General features: G+C 42.1%; 1 protein-coding gene across 11 annotated transcripts in view; it reads right to left on the bottom strand.

Annotated features, from left to right (window-relative positions):
* AFF2 (AF4/FMR2 family member 2) overlaps positions 1-24,061 on the bottom strand; it is a 539,621-nt gene that overhangs the window by 111,172 nt on the left and 404,388 nt on the right. For all 11 annotated transcript variants that reach the window (XM_025275774.3, XM_025275776.3, XM_025275777.3 and 8 more), the window contains one exon: positions 11,723-11,819. In XM_025275774.3, the coding sequence (XP_025131559.3) occupies positions 11,723-11,819 (97 nt within the window). The remainder of the gene's footprint in view (positions 1-11,722; positions 11,820-24,061) is intronic.

The raw sequence follows: 24,061 nt of genomic DNA, 5'->3' as shown, positions 1-24,061 counted from the left end.
ACACCAGTTGAATAGAGGCCTTATAGCGGGTCCTACCTGTCCTTACATGTGTATTTCACCAACAGGGCAACCTGCAGGAGTTTTTTTTTGAGCATCTTGTCCAAAGATGATGTGATAACAGAATTTGGAAGTGCCAGCATTCCATGAAAGCTTGCTCCCTCCAGGCTAGCTCTTTTGCTGGATATAAAACCCTTCAGTAAGATTCACTTGTCAATTGGAAATTTTGTTTATAACTCAAGTTTTGGTATACTGTAACTTCATGAAAAATGCACTATCTTTGGTGAAGAAGCACATTTAACTCCTGAGTCATCTATTGACACTAATCATTCTCTAAGTGGAGTAAATATGGAGACACAAGGCAGAGCATCTCAGTGTTGGCTTCTTTATTCTCCATATTAGAAGGGCCAAGGTAAGTGGCATTTGATTACTCTGTTCTCCTGAGGTTTGTGGATTTGAAAATTCAATTTTATTTCCCCTAGCCAATCGAAGCCCTCTCGCCCTGATACTAAGGAGGCCCCCCTCACAAAATGACCTGTGTCCTTTGCTGGGAGACAATCAAGACCTAATAGAGGCTCTCTTCTTACTATGTGTGACTAGGGAAATGGGAAGCATATTTTTAGTGTATAGAGGTACTCAATAATATGTTTTCCAAAACCTACATGGGAGTGAGTACTGATGATGCATTTTCAGTACTAGCATACTAGCCTGTTCAGGGTTTCTGTCCCTTTAGAGTGTATTCTTTTTTTTTATTATAAATTTATTTATTTTAATTGGAGGCTAATTACTTTACAATATTTATTCTACTCTGGGCAAGATGCTACAGCCATTTTTATTATCAATCTATATTATAAAACCCAGTAATGTTTCCACTCGAGTTTCTCCTTTATTCTCATACTACGACCACACTCACAATACTCTGACACCAGATGTGTGTGGGCTCATCCCATACCAAGTACATTTCCGCAACGCCAGCTTGGTATTATACCATGTAACTCAATTCTGACACTGTCTATCTGGAGAATCACATACAACCAGTTAAGGGCTCAGTCTCATGAGACTGCCTCCCCCCACCTCAGATACCAGTTGCCAGCCCAAGTTGTCACCTGTGCTTCTGACCAATTGGCTTAGACACCAGAGGTTCCAATAGCCCCCTCTTTGGGTTTGATTAATTTGCTAGAGTGGCTCAGAGAACACAGGGAAACAGTGACTTATGTTTACCAGTTCATTAAAGGATATGGCAAAGGATACAGATGAACAGAGAGATGAAGAGAGACATAGGGTGAAGTCTAGGAGGATCCCACAGGTAGGAGCTTCTGTCCCTCCGGCACTGGGGCATGTCACACTTCATGTACATGGATGTGTTCATACACCTGGAAAGTCTCTGAACCGCACTGTTGTTGTTTAGTTGCTCAGTTGTGTTAGAGTCTTTGTGACCCCATGGACTGTAGCCCACCAGGTTCCTCTGTCTATGGGATTACCCCAGCAAGAATACTGGAATGGGTTGTGATTTCCTCCACCAAAGGATCTTCCAAATCCAGGGATTGAACCCATGTCTCTTATATCTCCTGCACTGCAGGTGGATTCTTTACCGCTGAGCCACAGGGAAGCCCTCTGAATCCCACACTATTGGGATTTTTTGTAGGCTCCCTTATATAGACGTGAGTGACTTCTGACTCTGTTTCTAGCCCCTTTCCCCTCTGTAGAGAATGGAAGGGTAGGGCTGGAAATTCCAAGCTTCCAATCATGGCTTGGCCTCTTTGGTGACCACAGTCGAGGAGCCCACACAGTCATCTCATTAGAATAAAAGACGTCCCTATCACCCAGAGAGCAAATATTAGAACAAAAGATGCTCCTATTGGTCTTATTACTTAAGAAATTACAAGGAATTCAGGAGCTCTGTACCGGGAACCTGGGGCAGAGACCACTATGTATTAATATATTTTCTATTACCTCACAGTACAACTGACTTCTCCATGCCTCAGTGTCCTTGTTGGCTGGAGTAAGGACTCTCCATGACCATTTTAAGGTCTGGTATGCTATATTTTAATATACAAAACTATTCTATTCCAATATATATACACACACATATACATACATGTATGATTCAGGGATAAATATGGAATCTCTGTTATGGAGTTCATCTCTATTAGCAAGAAATAAGATCTATCAGCAAATTTATAAATGTTTATATCTAATGCTTCAGAGATTCCTGGGAACTCCTTCATGACACATAGGCTACATCATGCCATACATTTTGGAAAGGCCTGCTGTCCTTACCTGCCCATCCCCTTGAATTTTGAATCCTTAACCTGGGATTGATAGTTAATCTCAAATTTGGATACGTGTTCTGTGTGTTTACAATGCTTATGCTCTTTGCTCTTGCTAAATAAATAGAAAAAATAAATACACCTGCTTAAGAAGAAGACAGATTCTGCTTTCCATTCACGACAAGGTGCTTGGGTGTTTGCAGCCTGCCTACTAGATTTTCCAGCAGATGGCATATATTTGGGGGGACAGAATAAACCATTCCTAGGCCCTAAACCAAAGCCCCAGTACACTTTTCCAAGCCAGCAGCTAAATTTCAAAATCTTACATTGTCAGTGTGACCAAAAGTTTTATTACTGGAGGCATTCATACCACTCTAATAGATGCTAGAACCACCAAAACTTAGGTACACATGGTACACTGCCTGGGGGTTGTTAGCTGATGACTAAGACCGAACATTCAGGCTCCAGCCATGGATTCGGGACCCAGCTGGGGCAATGAAGGGGCCTAAGGAAAAGAGCCGGAGAAGGCAATGGCACCCCACTCCAGTACTCTTGCCTAGAAAATCCCATGGATGGAGGAGCCTGGTAGGCTGCAGTCCATGGGGTCGCTGAGTCGGACACGACTGAGTGACTTCACTTTCACTTTTCACTTTCATGCATTGGAGAAGGAAATGGCAACCAACTCCGGTGTTCTTGCCTGGAGAATCCCAGGGATGGGGAAGCCTGGTGGGCTGCCGACTATGGGGTCGCGCAGAGTTGGACATGACTGAAGCGACTTAGAAAAAAAAAAAGGAAAAGAGCAAGCTTGGACCAAACATAGAGTGAAGGTGAGAGTATTGAGAGGACCAGTGCAACCCAGCCGCTTCCTTCAGGCCAGCCCAGCCCAGCCACTTCCTTCCTAGCCCAGCCTAGGCAGTGACGAGAGTAACATGGTGCTGTTCCTTCCAGCACTTTGACTCACACAGACTTCATGATCCTCAGCTTCGTGGAGGTGGCTGTTACTCCCCTGCCGCCCTCTCTACAGAGGCAGATATGTGTCATGTGTTCTTTGTGGACAAAAGGCTGTGGTCATTCATGTCCTACAGGAGAGTTATTGTTTCTGAAACAACAGACTGTACCCATTTTTGTTTCCACTTGGACCTTGGGGTAAGCAGTACATCCTTACCAATGTCTGATGTACGGTCATGGTGAGAAAACGTTCAGCTAAGCAAAACAGCCATTGGGTTTGCCATGGAAATGCTCATAGATGGACAATTCATACGTGGTCGTGGACATTAGTCAGGATTGGGTCATCAGTGGTGATGGACACAACATGTGTGAAAATGTGCTCCTGTGCATCTCTGAGTGTTCAAAGCATTGTATAGCCATTACAATAAAAAAGACAATCTATGGAGATTACAAGTCAAAATATTTCATACTTAATGTAGAAGACCTAATTACAATGAAAAAATTCAGCAGGTTTCTAAACAGTCACAGACTTGCCTGCAGCATATTAAAAATCACATCATACAAGCCCTAAGCAGTTTCTTATTAATCTAGTCTCTATGCTAATACAGCCAAATGGGAAACACAATCTTGGGAATATGGAGGCCAATGTTATTCTATTAACCTTATATGTTATCCTATTTACTTTCCTGTCTTTAATGAATAAATTAAAATATCTTCTCATTCTCTAATTGCTGGAGAGTTAAGAGTATGACAACGTATGGATTTTATTCTGCTACCTTCTGCAGCCTGAACAGCCTGAATGTCCTCATTCTGCGTGGGATTTCAATGAAAGGCAATGACAGATAAACTGTTTACATTAAAAGACTCTATCAAAGTTATTTTGCACCTGGTTTCCTCCTAATCCATCTGCTGTTTCTATAGCTCTGACAGGCTGATCTTTCTTGCTGTGGGTGCCACATAGATGTCATTATGGAAGAGGCCTTCCCCAGCCTTTCTGCGTATAACAAAGTAAATGGAAATGCAGAGAAATCTTGGGGAGGTAACAACTTGTTCAGCATGATAAGGGAAGAACTGTGGCTAAAAAATCGGAACCATTACAGCAGGGTAGAGTATCTGTTGTCACAACGAATGAATTCACTATAGCACGTCAGGGGCCAGCTGAGAGAGGCAGTAATATGTATGCCCTCTGCCCTTTCCATTAGCAAACTTTAATCAGAAAAGCAGGCCTGAATTTCACTTGGTCGCTAGGTTTGGAAAGTTCAGTACACATCACAGGTGCAAGGAATGCATCTCAAATCTCCCAGAATGTTCAGGTTTTCTGCTCCCATGTAAATCACTTCATGTGCAATTACCAAATAACAGTGGGCTTCACAGGTGGCTGATTCCCTGGTGGCTCAGATGGTAAAGAGTCTGCCTGCAATTCAGGAGACCTGGGTTCGACTCCTGGGACAAGAAGATCTCCTGGAGAAGGAAATGGCAACACACTCCAGTAATCTTGCCTGGAAAATCCCATGGATGGAGAAGCCTGGCAGGCTATGCTCCATGAGGTCGCAAAAAGTCAGACACGACTGAGCGACTTCACTTTCACTTCCCAGGTGGCACTAGTGGTAAAGAATTTGCCCACCAATGCAGGAGACCTAAGAGATGTGGGTTTGATCTCTGGGTCGGGAAGATCACCTGGAGAAGAGAATGGAAGGACAGGGTCCATGGGGCCGCAGAGAGTCAGACACAACTGACACAACATTCATGCATCAAATAGCAACCTACTCAGTGAAAGGGCCCCACCATAAGAAAAGAAACTAACAAACAAAAACAAATCCAGTATAACACCCACACTGGTGTCAAGAAACTGGATTAAAAACAAGCTGTTTTGTGTCTGTGAGGTAATTAGTGATCTTCAGATAAAAAGTAAAATTATGAAGTGGAGGAGAAGAGCTTCAGGACAATATTTTTCTGTAAATGATAACAGGCTTGAGGTGCAGCTCTGTTATTAGCATCTGTTGAAAAGCCCACACATCCCCAGTTGCATGCTTTGAATTGAGTACCACCTTTCTAAGGGCAATCCCTAGGCGGAAAAAGAAAGAAGATTGGTTTAAATAAAATTGGGTACATCGGAGCTACTTACAATAATGTGTCCAGACACAACTCATTAGAATGTCTTTGTGCTCAAAGCAAATTGAAATTGTTCAGTTCTGTTTTTAAAGCACCAACACACCACTCCAAGCTTTACCTAGAGTCCTTTAGCTGAGCCTGCCACTAATTGAACATTTCCAGCCATAATACCCATTTTCTGAATTTCTAACTGGGTTAAATGAACTCACCTAAGGTTTCAGCCTCATTCACATTAATCATTAAGATGGTATTAATATTAAAATTCTCTAAAGGTTGTTTCTAACAATACCTATTTCTTTTATGGCTTTTATAATGCTAAACTCTGATGCTGCTAATGTCAATCGGAGATGATTAGGTCACCAGAGAGCCATGCCCAGATATAACCTGGCATCAAAACCCAAGTATCACAGACTACCCTACTGCCAGAGTTTAACAGACACTACATGCTTCGAGCTGCATAAATCAAGCATCAGGATAACATTCAAGGAAACATCAAGAAGGTATTTACCCACTTCTATGAATATGTACCAGAGGGGGCTCTGGAGTTTGGACACTACACATGCTAGAAGCCTTTGGAATTGGTCAAGTTGTGGATAGCTTAAAACTTTAAAAACAGCAATTTTAATAAACCTGTCAATACATTTGTTAAAAAATATTTGCGACTGATTAGGTGGCTTACATTGAAAGAGAAGCACCGAGTCTATATCTTTAGATCTTTTATTGAACTGCAAACACAGCATCAATAACTGCTTCTCAGCTGTAAATGAAAATTGATTCAAGGTTTAACCCCTCATTTTCAGGAGTTCTTATAACCCCAAGAAATAGAAGAAGAAAAATGGACGAAAAGGAAAACTGCAGGTTCAGTGGTATGAGGGGTGAGGGTGTGCAGAAAACCCCACACCTACACTTGCAGGAAGCCCGCCCTACTGGGCTGTGCTACTCTCAAGCCAAACCCCAGGGGACTCATCACAGTGTCACTGCCTACCCTCCATGACTGGCTGGAAAATGGCAATTCAGTAAGTGTTGGATGGGGAAGGCCATTGCTGGGTTTTATATTTATGATGCCAAGAGTGGCAGCTGAGAAGGAAAAATGCAGTCAGCTAGGTAATGGACATATGGAGCCCTCCCATCCCAACCATGTTACTTTTTAAAAATTTTATTGAAATATCAGTTCAATTCAGTTCAGTCACTCAGTCGTGTCCAACTCTTTGCTACCCCATGAACTGCAGCACATCATCATTGATTTACAAAAAAGAGTTTATATATACATATATATGTATATATAACTGAATCACTCTGCTATACACCCAACCATATTATTGATAGCTGACTTCAAAAACAAAACAGAACTCATTGCAACATGTATGTTCATGCAGACTAAATTCAAAACACTGCATCCAGTTCAAGCATTGTTCTTGAACATTCCAATGTCAAATGCCAACTTGAAGTTATTATTTATTTCCCATTCATAGGAAGCCCCTGAGAGAAAACCAGGATGACTAGAGCTTCACAGTAAACCCTACAGTCTTTCTCTAGGGCACAGTGAGAACTCAGAGAGAGAAATAAGAACTGGTATGACTCAACTCTGCACCCACGTTAGTCCTTTGAAGAAAAGCTCTGTTTTAGACATAATTTTCCTGGAGGACTTTGGGCAGTGTCATTGGCAACCTGGCCTTTCTTCCTGGGATATCTGGGTTAAAACCCGTCGGGGCTCAGAGGGGAGGAAGAGTCATCCATACCCAATAGATGTTTTTGGGTGCAGTTAGGACATTCAACCCAGTTCCTAATAGATCCCACTGAATGCTAAGGCCAAAATGAAGGGCAAGATCTATTTACCAATGGACCCCTAAGAAGGGGCTTCCAACTCATGTTTAAAAAGGCCATAAGGAAGGACAACAACCAATTTGTGTAGCGATTGTGTTTTTCAAAGCATTTTCTTATACACAATCTTCATCTTGTCCTCAGAGTTAGACGAGACTCGTTATTCCAGTTTATTAGTGAGATTAAAGCCCAGGCTGCTCTAGTTGAAAAACCATGCTCTTTTAAAACTATTTTTTTTTTCAATTTGTGTTAATTACAGCAAAGTGATTCGGTTATATATATATATATATATATATATATATTCTTTTTCAGACTCTTTTCCACTATAGGTTATTACAAGATACTGAATAGAGTTTCCTGTGCTATATAGTAGGTACTTGTTATTTATCTATTTTATACCTAGTAGTGTGTATCTGCTAATCCCAAGCTCCTAATTTATCCCTCCCCAATCCTGTTCCCTTTAGTAACTATAAATTTGCAAAAGCTATGCTCCCAATGACTACATTTACAATTCCTCATGGCAAGGCACACACAGCTAATATGTGTTAGGAAAATACAGATCTTTTCATTCAAGTTTGCCACAAACTGACTCTTTTCCAGATAGTTAATTCAGCAACTCTCTTTCACCTCCAATTCCTCACAAGAAAAGAGAAAGTAATGTATCTATTCTCTCAAATATGAGACACTTTAGATCATTAGTAGTAGTAGTAACAGATGATGATGATGTAAAGAGGTGAGTTCTAAGTGCTAACCATAATTTCACATGATTTGGCCTGTATTAATTCACTTACTCATTGAACCTTCACTATGATCTAATGAAGAAGGAGCTATTGTTACCTCGATTACCTCCATTTTATAGATACTTAGGTCTTTATCCCAAGATCACCAGACAAGTGACAGAGCTAGGATTCAAGCCTGTCAGACTACACACCTATGCTCTTGCTCACTCTCCTCCATGAGGCCACCTATGTTCACCTATGGACTCAGCTGCCTCCCAAACTGTCCCAACCAAGACAGTAAAGTGCAGTGGGGAATGTGGAGAGAGTATGCAAACTTTTAACAAATATTTTCAGGGTACAATCACCAGGGCTTTTAACTGAAACCATGTGCATATATGATCATGCATCTCTGACTTTAAAGAGTCACCAGAAGGTAAAATATCTTGTTAAAAATATATTTATATTCCTGGGTCTCCATAGCTGAGCACTTGGTGTTTTTAATTTGTATGTATGTATGAAGATATTCCCCTTAAGGCTTCCTGCTGTATTTCCCTGTTTGCAGGAGTAATACTTAGCATTTAAACGCATCCTAATGGTTCTATTGGTGTCTGTGCAGAGGACCCACTCAGCACAGCCAATACTGCCATGGAGGGTGCCCATAGAGGGGCAGGGAGAGGGCACAGCGTTCTGATTAGGAGAGACTTGGACTGAAAGGTCAAATTAGAAGCTGACACATCTTGAACCCATGCTTCCTCTTCATACAAGCATTTACAATGCATTCTTTCGGGATTCTTTATATCACAAACCATAGCATATGGTCTTAGGAGCTTTGGGGAAAAGATTCATGTATACTCACCAAATCTGGGCAATTTGGGTCTCCTTAGGTGGGCACAGGTGCAATGATTATGAATGAGATGATCTGAAGAAGTCTCCAGAAAGCTAAAGGCTTTTTTTTTTTTTTTTTTTTTAATTTAACTATGTGTGTCTGAATGTAGTTACTGGGTTCTGAGAAAGTTTCGATGCATAATGCCGGCTCAAACCCATGGAGTGGTCTGATCCCTAGGACACGTCATTTATTGCACCTGTGCATTTGTTTGGATGCTTTCCCTCCAACCATCCTGCCCAAAATAGAATGATTCTGCAATTCCGCAGCTCGGACTGGAGGCCGAAATCTACCACTAACATTTGCCATGAGGTTTGAGTAAGACCAACTACCTAACTTAATGTCTGGCACAGATCAGTGGGAGTGCTCAGAACTTCTAATGTTGCTGGAAATGTGATGGGCTCAATTAAAAGATGAGGGAATAGTACCATATGACCTATGTGGTGCCATGTTATCTCATCGGAAAAGAAAATGATTTTGATTGTTCCTCAGTAAGTTAAACATAAATTACCATATGATTCAACAATTCCACTTCTAGGGGGGAAAGACTGAAAGAATTGAGAGATTCAATTCAAAAGAACTGAAAACAGGTGTTCAACAAGAACGTATACACCAAGGCTCACGGCAACTCTATTTCTGATAGCCAAAAGGTGGAGCCCAGTGTCCATCACTTGAGAAATGGATGAACAAAAGGCAGCAGAATAGTATTTAGCCATAAAAAATGAAAGCATTGATCCAGGCCACAACATGGATGCACCTAAAACACACAATGCTGAGTGAAAGAAGCCAGACACAAAAGGTCATGTATTGTATGATTTCATTCAAATGAAAAAGGCAAATCCACGGAGATAGAAAGTAGAAAAAAAAAAAAAGAAAGTAGACTAGTGGTTGTCAAGGGCTGGGAGGTAGGGGAGCTGGGGAGTAGCAGCTCAATGTATGATTTCCTTGTGGGGTGACAAAAATATTTTAGAACTGGTGTTGGACCCACAAGCTTGTGAATGGACTCAATGCCACTGAATTTTAGACTTTAAAATAGTGGATTTTATGTTATTTGGGTTTTACCACAATGACAAGAAAAGGAAAATGATGTTAACCCATGCATTTTTGAAAAAGAATATTTGGGCCCAGAAAGCCAGAACTCATCAAAACTTGGTGTCACAGCGCCTACCTTCTACCACAGGAGCATTGTCTCCTGACCTTGAGCCTTCGGGCTTCATAACTAGTCCTCAGACTATAAGGAGGGTTCATTTGCAAATGTTTATAACTTTATGCCCACTTCTTGCTAGACTCAGTTAGAGGGAATAAGTTGTTATTTTGCCTTGCTTTAGATATCCCAGCTTGACTCCCTCTTCAAATGAGAACCTCTGTTGGGGAAGGCATGACCAGGCCAAGGGCAGTGTGCCACGGAGCACCACAAATTCAACAGCAGGGATTACCAGCAGGGTCAAGGCATTGACACACTCACCTGAAACATCTTAAACCCCTAAAGGATTCAGGACAACTGACCTAATGCCACTTCTTCAGATAAATACAGAAAATAACAACTCGAGAAGTCAAAAGAGCAGACTGCGCTTGCGTAATCACATGAAGAAGTCAACCTCCAAACTCTACTTTCGCTTACTGTTGATGACTTGCTGGAAGTGTGTTCATTAAAAAGTCATGTTGCATCTGTCAAAATCAATGACCTAGGATTTTTTTGGAGGGGTTATTTGCCATTATAATGTTCTGGTCACTGGCATATTAAACACTGAAAGCAGGAGTGGCACACACGGGAATGTAAGTGCTCATTTTCCATTTGCTCTGGAGCCCAAGTAGGAAAGGGATTGCTTGCATTCAGGAAACGTACCACAAGCTCCTGGAAGACAAAGGTGCTTGGTCTTTATAAAGCACCAAAGTTACAAAGATGCAATTTTTACATATTATCCAAAATACAAGCCGAATAAAGTGGAGAAAATAAGGGAGAGGGGAATTTTGGCCACCTAACATTGAAGATGTACTCAATTTTAAAATTATACTAAATGGTAAGCATTCTCGTGGGGTCAACAATTATAGATGAGAATGGAGTCGGTGAGCCTTGGAGAGTTTTTCCTAAGGTTTTCTTTGCAGGCTCCTCACAAAATATTTAGTGAATGTGGAATTCTGTACTGGTTAACTACCTTGAAATACTAGTGCTTGAGCATGCCTTGAAACACCCTGGTTTCAGTTTTATAAACTCAGCAGACTTCACTATAGAAAGAACATGATTAGGTCTTAGCTTTTTTTTTTATTTTCTAAGGTGACTATTCTGTGTTTATTTGAGATTCTTGGGACACCCAGGAGGACCCCACAGGCAAGATGGGTTTCTGTCCTAAAGGACACACATGAGCATCACTGATACTACACACTCCACTGCCATTCTCATGATTCATATATGACACCTGACCTTTTTAAATCAACAGGTCTGGGCTCATTGGAAATGCTGCAAACACACATTCTTGCCATCTAATTTGGTGTTAAGTCCTGTAAATATTAATGATGCAAAATGGAAGAAATCAGGGTAGCAACAACTTTTTGCCAAATGTCTTTTGCCTAAAGGCTCATGTGGGTAGTCACATTTATACTCTAAGGAATGGATGAGTCTGGGTGCTAAGTCTTGGCTGGAATCACTATAGGAAAGTTACACTGCACTCAAGACCATACTTAGCCCAGGATAGGGAAAGATGATCTGTACTGCTTTTGATGACCAGTAGGTGTATATGGTGAGGAGGGAGCAAAGGTAGGGGTGAAAGCAGTGAATTTTAAGAGCTCAGCATCTCTTCACTGAAAGTGTGAGCTGAGTTGACCTGGTCCAGAACACTCTGCCTGCCCTTGCTTGTTTCCCTTGCACCAAAGCCCAGTGATGAAGCAGCAGGTAGGCTTGTGGATGGCAAAACCATTCCAGTTCCTTCAGCTCCCTCCCTGCTGGTCCAGAATGAGCCCTTTGCTGTTCCTACCTGGTAGAGCTCAGTGGCAGTGCACTGAGTGGTCAAGGTCTTCATGGGCTCAAGGTCATCTTCATCACTGCTCAGCTTCAAGTCATCTTCAAGCATCCTACAAAAAAAAAAAAAAACACAAAAACCAGTGGCACTGACGTTAGAAAGCGTCTTTTCTAAATCATCCTCAGATACATCTTGAGACGAGGATAAAATATTGATGCTCCAATCTGACAGCTGCAATTCTGTCAAAGGTGCAGAGGGAACCAAGATTCTTTCAGCTAATTAGATATTTGAGCTCTTATATTTATGTCTGACTCTGCACACATCCTCCCTCTCTACCTTCCCCTAAATCAAGGGGAAAAAAGGACTATTTCAGCATCTCCAGAGATGACTGGAGTCTATATATTTTTACTACTGAAAGTGTAATAAATGTACTGATCAATCATTGTGGAGGCAGAATGTGGCGGTGGATCTCTACAAGAAAAGATGCTTTGAGTCTCCCATGAAAGAACAGGGGCATGAGGGCAGCCCCTGGCTGGAGAGGCTGTTGTTGGAGCCTGCTGGGGCTCTATGGATGACAGAGGCAAAAGGCCCAGTGAACTTCCATTGCCTTCCAGTGCCCTCTGCACTGTGGCAGCTCAGTGGCCACAAAATAGCTGGGTGAGAAATGGCTCGTCATTAACCTTTTGATATATGACCGATCTCTTCCCGTAAAATTTGATCCCAGAGATGTAAACCCACGATATGTATAAGAAATCTTTCTCTCCTAAGGCAAGGTACCTGAAAAATATGAGTGGTCAGAATTTGGGTGATGAACTAGCACTTTCAAAATTGTTTATCGAGCAGGCAGAGCCTTTCTGTTTCTATAGGGATATTAATTCCAGTGCCACCCGCTTTCTAAGTCCAAACTTGAGCTACACCATGAAGAGTGACTTACTGTCTTAGAATTCTAGTTACACTCTTTTCAAAGCCCAATTGGTGTTACTATTTTTATTTCTTAAACACAAGTTTCGACCTCATCCCCAGGCTTCAAGTGGAGCTAGCCCCAGCTTCACTGGACTGATTACTAGTTTCTGAGCATACTTGGCTCTTTCTTGCTTTCAGACTCAGCATCAGGCTCCACTCCCTGGCCAGAAGTCCCTTCTTCAACTCTGAAAGTTCTATTTTTTCCTAGACAGCTCAGTCAGATCCCACCTCCTTCACAAAAGCTTCTGAGAAAGAATCTCCATCTCAGAAAGAATCCTCTTTCCCTCTCCCCACTCCCAGCTCTGGCTGTCCACTGAGCACCCCCCAGTCCCCAGGTCCCATGTACACAGGTGTGGCAACTTATCCACCTCGGCCTTCCACACAATGTCTTCCCAGAAATGATGTAGCCCACCAGCCTCATTTTGCAGACAAGCAAAGAAAAGTTCAGGGAAGCCAAGTGTTTTGTTCAAGGTCACACAGCTAATTAGTGCTACAGCCCGTCCTAAAACTCCCATCTCCTGATTCCCACTTGTGTGCATTTTCCAGAAGGGAAGCTGGAAGGCAAAAAGCAACTTCTAATTTGATAACTAGGAGAGCACATTATTTTGGAGGTTATGTCCAAATGTTAGAAAGGGATTCAGGTCACAGTGGGTTTCAGAAAATCTCCAACGAAAGTCCAGTTCCTCCAGTTTTGTGCTCAATAACCTAAGACCAGAATGTGTTCACTGAAACTGGAAGATGGATATAAAGGATGATTCGTGGGAAAGATAGTTGTTAGAGTTGGTTTCAGATGAGTGAAATTTGCAGGATTTATGACTGTCCTTCAGGAGACTAGTGGATGTTTGGAAGATTTTAGAGAAGTAGACAAAATGTATGTCACCATTTCTTTTGAAGTTGCAGGCTTATGACTGAACAAATAATTCTTTACAACCCACTGTGGTAAATGAAGCCTGTATCATTCTCATAAGGAATAGAACTCAAACATTTAAAAACGACCTGTGATGGGCTTCATTTTCTGTGTGTGTGTGTTCCGGTAGGAAATGTCTATGTGTTAGTTTACATGTAAGGATTCAGCAAAATAAATGATAAATGTTTAAATGATTCTAACCCTTTAGAGAGTCTATTTCTGTGTCAGGGAAGGTGCTAAGTATTTGATTGTTGTTGTTGTTTAGTCGCTCAGTTGTGTCTGACTCTTTGCAACCCCATGGACTGTAGCCCACCAGGCTCCTCTGTCCATGGGATTCTCCAGGCAAGAATACTGGAGTGGGTTGCCATGTCATTCTCCAATGGAATCTTCCCGACTTAGGGATCGAACCCATGTCTTCTGCATTGGTAGGCAGATTCTTTACCACTGAGCCACCAGGGAAGCCCTAACTATTTGACTAGCAGTGTATAATTTGGATCTTATGAGGGAAGTTCTCAAAATAATAATTAGCCCCATTTTCAGGTGGAAATTATTAGCCCCTCCTGGAAAGTGGGCTACAGTGAGGCCTAGAGAGGTTAAGGAACCTGCTCATGGTCACATAGCTCATAAATCATGGCGGCAAACACAGAACCCATACCTTCAGCCATAACATCTCCAGCCAGAGTATGTAATGTTTTCTTAGAGGATGTAACTTAAAAAGGGAAGAATAAGAAAGAAAATCAACAGCAACAACAACCCCACAAAACAAAAGGGACGTGGAATCAAAATGTTGAATTCAACTGCAGGTTAATCATAAACTCTGGTACAATTGGCAAGTCATTTACGTCTCTGCACCTCATCTATGTCCCTCATCAGTTAAATGGGATAATATTAATAATTAAACTCCTTGCAGGGTGGTGGCAGTGAGCATAACATAAAGCAATGTATGAGGAATGAAAACACAAAGCAATGCAGTTAGTTTGGAAATAAATTGCCACAGTTGGAAATAACTGTTACCAAATCATCACAAGCAAAGTCTTAGTGAGACTTTGTTTCTCGCATCTCATTTTGCCAACCAAACCAAAGTTTGCTGTGGTGACTCAGGAAATGTCTCAGGGGTCTCTAAGATCCAGAAATGGGCTCATGATCTTAAGCTACTCTCCTTCAGTTAGAACCAGGGCATGGAGAGCAGAACTCAGCACTGATTCGACTCTCCAATCAACTTGATAAGATCTTAACATGGAAATGAAAGGCCCTCCAGTGAACAGTTCTAGAAATAGTCAGCCAATCTGTATAATGATTGACATTAAACACTTCCCATGCAACAAGCTTGGTGTGGAGCTGGTTGTTAATAAAATAAAGGACAGTCTGATGCATAGATTCAAGTCCTGGCAAACACAAGTCAAGGAAATGACTAGAAAGGCAAATGATCATGCGTTATCTCTGGAGGTGTTAAGCATTCATTTCATCCCACTCCTTCCCTGATCTATTAAGCTTTATTATTGAATCTACATGTACTTGTTTGCATTTCCATCTCGAGCTAATGCTGAACATTACTCTAGGGAAAGTGGAGGATTATTGAAAGATTTGGGATTTAATTATTATAGCAGCACCATTCATGCCCATTGCAGTTCAGGTGGTCTCAGCAGAAAAATGGTAATCTCTTTTCATGAGATTATAGTTCCAGAGACAGATTCAGCACACATTGGAGAGCCCCAAATGTGAACAGACCACACTGAGGTGAATGTCTGCCCACGTGTGTGGTCATCAACAATGACAACAACAATTGTTCTCCCATTTCTCAATTACAGTAAATCCCTACATAGAAGCCTTCAAGTTGTGAACTTTCAAAGATGTGAACTTGCCCCTGTATGCCAGCTGTTTGACTATACTATTGTACTTTTCCAGGTACTATTCTGTAAGATTAAAAAATGTTTTCTTTATTTTTTGTGTGTTTGTTTTTAAGTATTATTTGTGTGAAAAGTGAAAGTGAAAGTCGCTCAGTTATTTCTGACTCTTTGCGACCTCATGGACTGTAGCCCATGGAATTCTCCAGGGCAGAATACTGGAGTGAGTAGTCTTTCCCTTTTCCAGGGGATCTTACCAACCCAGGGATCGAACCCATGTCTCCCTCATTGCAGGTGGATTCTTTACCAGCTGAGCCACATGGGACAGTTTTGTAAACCTACTGCAGTACAGTACTGTACAGTTGATCATTTTAGTTGGGTACCTAGGCTAACTTTGTCAGACTTACAAACAAATTGGACTTATGAACATATTCTCAGAACAGGAGGACTTGCTGTAGATGAAAACAGAACAAAGCAGTGATCCTTTGTGACTTCAGATGTTTTTTTCAGGATCTAGTGCTTCACGGGGTCTGCCTTTGTGTGAAAATTCTGTTTTCATTTTATCTATGACATCATTTCTTTTTTTTTTAATTTCATTTTATTTTTAAACTTTACAATATTGTATTAGTTTTGCCAAATATCGAAATGAATCTGCCACAGGTATACCTGTGTTCCCCATCCTGAACCCTCTTCCCTCCTCCCTCCCCATACCCTCCCTCTGGGTCATCCCAGTGCACCAGCCCCAAGCATCCAGTATCTATCGTGCATTGAACCTGGACTGGCGACTCATTTCATACATGATATTATACATGTTTCAATGCCATTCTCCCAAATCTCCCCACCCTCTCCCTCTCCCACAGAGTCCATAAGACTGATCTATACATCAGTGTCTCTTTTTCTGTATGACATCATTTTTTGAGTATTAAGAAATAAAATAATTCATTAGATTGTGTCAACAAAAACAAGTCCTGGTCTAGAAAAGCTTAGATACTGAAGGTTGGGACAGATGAGATGGGATGAACAAAAAGAAGACTTGGGAGGCCTTGGACGAGGAAGGAAGAGCCATGTTCAGGGTCTTCTCTGTTCCTAATTCTCTGGGCCTTGAGCAGATCCTGGTGGCCTCAGAGGGCTCTTGGCACCAGGAAACCCTAGGACACTATGGTGTGATAGGCCTCATATTACTTGCAACTGTAACATCTGTTGTCCAGAAACCTTGCCACTTCACAGAGTGGAATGCTCAGGTGATTTTGAAGTGGAAAAAACAGAGAGCTTGAAACATTATTCCAGAAGGTTCCATGAAAATGAAGCCTTTAGTTGTGGCAGCTTGAGCCTCAGAGCAAGGGCTTAAGAGTCAGACACATCTGAGTTCAAATACTGGATTTTCTAATGGGTTTGCAGTCTTGAACTAGTTAATAAAACTCTTGGAATCTAAATTTTCTCACATTAAAATGAGCAATAATAATACCTACTTTGGAGAATTTTTGGAAGTATTTGAAAAATAAAGCTTATACAAATTGCCTTGGAGTACATACAGGTGGCTTTTGCTTTCATCTTGGTTATTATTACTATTGTTGCTATTAGTACCTGAGCAATGGTGCTGTAAACATTTGAATAATACCAAGAAAGTTCTGATGGTAACCCAAAGACTGGCAAAGGCATCAGCTAGCAGGCATCATTGGAAGCCCTTGACCAGGTGAGGAGAGGTTCAAACATCCTTAAGGAGTTTGGAAAGTTTCAGGGTTTGGATTTATTCTTCTACAATATTCTAAACACGTCGTGGCTGTATTGGGTTTCCTGAAATCCTCCAGAGTGACTATGATCCCCTGGAGAATTAGAAGGCCAGTTGCAAGAGGAAATACCTAGGTAGTTCCAAGTGAGAGTTTAAAAAAAAAAAAAAAAAAAAAAGGCCTGTCTTTGATTACCCGTTCCTATATCTGCAAAGTGACCTGTGGACCCAGAGAAAGACGTCAAGGATGGCCCCCATTGGACATTGTGCTCACCTTGGGTTCTGTCTTTGAGCCTACCACTCTCAGGAGGTGGTTCCAAGACACGCCTGACTTTAACCTTCACATGTAAGACTGGGCTTCATGAGCTGTTGCTTGACCCAGAATCCTTGCTCAGAAGCAACCTTCTGAACCCTGAGTCGTTCTGCAGCCTGCACAGTGCCTTTCTGTAAATTACAAAATGAGGCCCCTCTGGGCAGACAGACCATCAGGTGCACTACTTGATATGGGCTGGATTCTGGCTTCCAGGTGTTGAAGGAAATAGCTGCCATATTGGTGGATGATGCATAGACAGACCATGGCTCTTCCAGCTGGAAGTGCCTAAAGCGTTACCTCTGTCACCTGTCACCCAGAGGAGGTACCTACAACATCGCCCATGTACAGCTTACAGCCTTTGTCTCGTGCTGTCAGACGTTTGTTTCTACTGTAGCTTTAACTATTTTCAGTTCTACCAGTTAGGAGTTGCCCTGTGCTATCTCAGAGCTTCCATCTGGCAGCCTGAGTGCTGTTCTCTGTAGCCCACACTGGGACACTGGACATGCAATGGGCTTGGGAGGTAGTTCCATTGTGTGGGGGAGGGGAGGAGGCTGTTTCAGTCAGGTTTTAGGCACTCAAAAACTGAGAACCATAACTTCTCTCTCAATTATTTTGGGGTTTTAAGGGGACTAGCTTAAATTACCATTGTCCTCATAAATATTCAGAGCTGATAGCAATCAGAGTAAGTGTATTCATTTTTTTCTCCAAATGAATAACACAGCAGAGCCGGGCTGGGCATTCCAGAGAGTCCAGGGGTGCCTGAAAACCTGAGCCTTCTTGTCAGGCAGCCTCTTACTGTGGACCCTTTTCTAGAATAGTATCTTAGTCTTACTGACTCCTTAAAAGACACTTCCTCTTCATAAGGTAGGTTGGGGAAATGAAATATGACTGGACTAGAACTACTCAGGAAATTGTCTATTTCCCTACCTAGTGCTGTGTAGTCTCGGCAGCACTGAAGCATTTGTGGATAGTAAGGCAGGCGATGAGGAAGAGGCTGTGATATTTTTCAAAGGATTCATTCTGTTTCCCCAAGGTAAAGGCTCTTTTCTCTGGAGAAGCTGCATTTAATTTTCTCAAGGTTTTAACTTAAAAGTCAGATTTCATGACCAACCCACTGGGAATCCTGGAAATTCCGAGTCTGAGGGCTGGGGCAGTGACCAATAGTTTGAAGATCCAGACTGTATTCTATGGGGATAAGTCTCCAAGATGTATTAGGTGGGACCTCTAGCCCAGTGTCACCCAGTGGGTCCACAGCCTGGGTCCCAACTAGATCATGCACCCTTCCATGGACATACAGACCAGAGAAGGAGTATCTTTTATAGCTGATGGTCTTCTTGAGGTTTCAGAAAATAGGGCATCTCACAAGGTTACTCTGGTTCCTTAGTGAGAGAATTGAGAGGTCCCTTAGGGACCATCTATCTAGTCCAGGGGTTGGCAAACTGAGGCCTTCAGTCCAAACTAGCCTTCCTTCTGCTCTTATACTGCCTGTGAGTTAAAACTGGTTTTACATTTCGAAATGGTTGAGAAAAAAATCCAGAGAAGAATAGTATTTCATGACATATGAAAATTATATGGCATTCAAATTCAAAGTCATATTGGAACATAGTCACACCCATTCATGTATATATTAACTGAGCTTTTATGCCACAATATTTACTATCTGAGTGTAATAAAGTCTGCTGACTTGTGCTGTAAACCAATGGTTTTCAAACTTTCCCACACCCAAGATTCCTCCCTTGCTGGGTGAAATCTTATTAGGAACCCCAAATAAAAGAGTCATGCTGCTTGGCTCACAGCCAGGTTTGGGAACCTCTGGGGTACCCCAGGGATGATGAACATATTGTGAAAACAACTCATCTGGTCAAGTCATATGTTGGGGGTAATTATGGCTCCATGGATATTATACAGGATTTTGCTAGAGAACATGAGTTAAGTTACTTAACTTTTCTGAACCTCAGTTTACTTCTCTGTGCAGTAGGTGTAAAAATAATATCTATCTCAGAGATTCAAAGGATGCAGACTAGTCTGTTTGGCTTGAGTCCTGAGTACATACATACAAGGCAAAGGTAGGAAACAAAAGAGTAAGTATCTGATTTCTATCCACACGCATGGCATGTATGGATTTATATCTATACCACATACATAAGCCCAAGCTCATAGAATGAGCCTTGATGTATATGATTATTGACTTGTATCAAACTGCCACCTCTTCAACCTTGGACTTCTGTTGAATTGATCACATAAATTCAGCACAATACCAATTTTCTCCTCCATGGGATTTATTTTGAATTTGATTTTCATTTTCTTGGTATATTTCTCTGGGTTATGACATTTTCTCCAAATGTGGGAACTCAAGTTATCATGCAAAAGACAAACTGCCTAATAGAATTCAGATGGCTTTCAAGAATGTTACACACACCCAAACATTATTGTATCATTTTTCAGGGTGTGTGTGAAAACATCTGAGAGTGGATTTCCCTGGAGAAGATCATAACCCAGTGGGCCAACCTAGACCTGACAACAGCTTCTGGGATCATTCCAAAGGGGAAAAGAGAATCTTTTGTTTTAAAAAATATCCCAAGCATGCATCTTAATAGTAGATGGTGCCAACTCTTCAGTAGGACTGTCCGAGTTATCTTGAATGAATTGTGGAGAGTCATCCATATGGAGTAATAGGGATTCATTCAGGATCATTTACTGGGCTTGGTATTTGTGGGTGAGACAATGTTGGAGCACACAAGAGCACAGATTTTGCAGTTGGGCTGTGCTGAATTTGAACCCTAGTGCTAAAACAGGCTTCTCTGGTGGTTCATTCAGTAAAGAACCCGTCTGCAATGCAGGAGACCTAGGTTTGATCCCTGGGTTGGGGAGATCCCCTGGAGAAGGGCATAGCAACCCACTCCAGTATTCTTGCCTGAGAAATCCTAAGGAGAGAGGAACCTGGCAGACTACAGTTCATAGGGTCTCAAAGAGTTGGACACAATTGAGCAACTAACATTTGCACTTTCTAAAGCATACTGAGTGTGGACTAGGGCAAGTTATTTATCATAGCTTCAGTTTCCTAATCTGTACAATGGAAGCAATAATAGTACCTATTTCAGAAAGCTGGTATGAGGATTAGGTCAGATTATGTATGTGAGATGGTTGGTAGACACTCTGTGATTACTGTAACTATCATTACTACTTGCCATGACTGTGCTTGCCCCTGGGGAGGCAACAGTGAGATGACATGGCCTCTTCCCCTAAAAAAAACTCACACCTTAAGAAGGATAAGACTTGATAAACAAACAATAACAATGTAATGTTGTAAGTTCAATGTTAGAGGCATGTAAGAAGGGACTCAAAAGAAGGAATGTTGATGTCTACTCAGAGAGTCTGGTGAAGGCTACTCAGAAGCAGTAGTCTTTGAGCAATGTCTCTGAGGCAGAATGAACTGGGAGGGGAGGAAGAAGGAAAGAGCAGCCTAAGGAGAACAAGTAGAAGTAGTAAGAGACTTGAGGTTTGGGGAAGAGTGGGGCACTTGGTCTGGTTGGAATATACTATGTGTCAGCACCAGTGAAAAGGGCTGAGTCTAAGGAGGTAGGTTGGGGTGAGACCAAACCTTACCTCATTCTGAAGAAGAACAGAGAGAGGAAAGAACCCCAGTTTTTAAGCAGGAGAGGGACATGGGGAGCCAGACGTAGAGATCTCTGAGAGCAAAGGACCCATAGATGGACTGGGAGAAGGAGGCAGCACAGACATCTGTGAGACCACCGTTGTCATAGTCCAGGGAACCTGACAGTCAGCTTGGGAGAGAGAAGGGACCAGATTCTACAGAAATGTTGGAGTTAGAATCAGTGGGGTTGGGACACTGATGATCCTGATGCCCAATGTCTTCCCAGCCACTCTGAAGGCACTGAACTCTGCCCATCTCCAAAACAGACACACCCCTCACACTAGGCTGTCCCTCTCTGTTCACGAGTATCTCCTGCTACTCCCATGGCTCGCATACCTGCCCTAGGACCAGGGGAGGGAACAGTCTCTCATACTCAACCTTCCTCTCTCTGAAGACACGACTCATAAGTTCCATTCCCCACTGATGAGGTAAGGCAGATGTCGTTCCATGAAGGCTCCTTAGAGCAACCGTGGCTGAAAGAGAGCAGAAACCCCTGTGGTTCCTGCCAAGAATGTCCCAATCACACAGGGCACTTCATTACTTCTCTCTTCTCATCAGCTCCTAATTGTTAAAGGATTAAGTAAAAAACTCCTTTATCGAGCTGGTCCATTAATCTCCATCTAAGGAAACTCTTCAAAACTGAAAATATTAAGGTGCTATTAAGCACCCTACAACTGGTGCCTGCTGGCAGTCCCTGTGCTTTCCATGAAACTTGATGGGAGCTGGGGGCTGTTCTTAGTGAGATCCATGGCACTGCCAATCCTTAGCTGCTGATAACACAGCACTGTAGCTTGGAGTGCTTTAAACTGTTGCTCAAACCCCTTTCTAGAGAAAGGTTGTCAAAAAGGGCTGTTTACCTGAACACGGCAGATAGGATTTCCTGGAGGCCAAAGCAAAAAGAATCCACATTGTCTTTCAGATTGTTGAAGCACAATAGTCAAACCTAACCATTGAGGCCTACATAAAACCTTAACAGCAATGTTGCTTGGTTGCTTATGAAAAGCTCAGCTGATTGATATGTTCAGCTCTTTCTTGCATCAAAAGAACACCCTCTCCAACAAACACACATACCCACAGTTTGTTTAGGGTAAAAGAGGCAGATTGTCTTCTAACCCATACTGACAGTGTTTCAACCCTATAAAATCCTACAGCTGGGCTTTCTTGGGGCACACAGAGCCCAGGGCCTCTGTGAATGTCCCGTCAGGTGAGCACGGATGAGCACCTGTCAGGCAACACATATAAGACAGGGTGAAGCCCGGGTGATGGGACTGCTAAAGATCCAGCCAGCTACTTTTAGAGTCAGGCAGTTACATACTTACATAATGAAAGCAAGGAAGACCTACGAGCTGCCCCTGGGTCTTTGACCCTCACACCAAAAAGGACACCATCAAGACCACTGGAACCAGACATTGGCAGAGTAAGCAGTCTGTGGTGGAGAAGCCCATTCTAGACCTCAGTTAAGGGGTTTTATGGGCTGCAGTTCTCTTCCTCGGGGTGTGTGTGTGTGGGGGGGTGGTGGCACAGAATGTTCCATATCTCCCCAGTCCCTGGGAAGCCATGGGAAATTGTGTCATGACAGGCTCCCAGAGGAGACGGGAGGGGAGGCAAGTGGGAGATAGCCTTGAAGTACATCTTGAGATCGTCTTGTGCTCTCCTGTTCATGGAAGATCACTAGGTGTTCTGCCAAGACTCAGATTATCTGTGGCTCAAGCCTCGGCCTACACAGCCTATTTGAATATCTGTGGGGTGTTCACAGCACTTTGGCAGAGCTCTTCCCCTACACTACCGGAAATCCTAGTCAGTGGTTCCCTGCTCCCTATGGGACCAGCTGTACAGACTTGGGGGCCATGCTGAATACACTCATTTATGAAGTTTTCCCATCAAACATGATGCCCATATTGTACTTCATTACTATAAGCGGAACAACAGCTAATGGACTTGTCTCTGCTAGGAGTGATGAATGTGAACTAAGCCAGCCATAGCTCAAGTACAAGGACACACATCTGCAAGAACTAGCCTGTGTTAGAGTCCTCGGAGACCAGTGACTTGCCTCTTTGCAGAGCCAGCTTAGTTGCATGTGGTTTCTGAGCACAGGGAGGGGTTGAGTGTAAGGCCTGAGTCTGCTCTGCAGTCAGGCCCAAGTTCAAACCCTCACTGGCTGCATCACCTTAGATCAAATCCCTTGAACTTCCGAGTGAGTCCTTGGTGAGAGAGGACTCCTAACACTAACACCTTATAGGATTGCTGTAATTATTAAATGAGACAATGCTAGCACATGGGAATCACCCCATCTTTATCATCTATTGTGATTATTGGCTCAAGATAATTCAGCCTGGATTATCCTGAATACATTAGATGTCATTTTTACTTGGAACCAAGTAAAACTGGAGAAGTGTGTTTTCACGTTAATGTGAAAGTTGCAGAAAGGAAAAGAACTGTACCTCAGCCCCAAATAGTTTTCCCACAACAGAGGTAGAAGTAAATCAATTTTTTTTAGTACAAAGTCTATTAATATTATATCAACATTATCAAATCTGTAAAATTCAAATATACATAAAATAAAACTGAACTGCATATCATAAAATATTAATCTACCAGATTCCAGGAGTGCATAAAATGTTTGATATTGAGAAGTCTATTCATATACTACATCATGTCATCGACAAACAAAATGATAAAAAAAATATGATCATCTCAACAGATGCCAAACACACACCAGATAAAATTTCATGCCTATTCCTGATTCAGAGCTTTAAAAACTGGGTAGAAAAGGATCCATCTTTTCTGGATAAGGACTATGTAATGGAAACTGTCAATCTAAAGGTATGTTTTAGTAGGTAAAAAGGTTAAATCAATTTTTAAACTTGTATTTTAAAATAAAACTGGAATCACAGATGACTGTTTCAAGTGTTTCTAAAACTCTGTATTAATGTTGATTCATTGGGT

Source organism: Bubalus bubalis, chromosome X (genome assembly GCF_019923935.1).
Source record: "Bubalus bubalis isolate 160015118507 breed Murrah chromosome X, NDDB_SH_1, whole genome shotgun sequence".
Taxonomy (NCBI): domain Eukaryota; kingdom Metazoa; phylum Chordata; class Mammalia; order Artiodactyla; family Bovidae; genus Bubalus; species Bubalus bubalis.
Note: the sequence above shows the minus strand (reverse complement) of the source record. Positions and strands in the feature narration are given on the sequence as shown.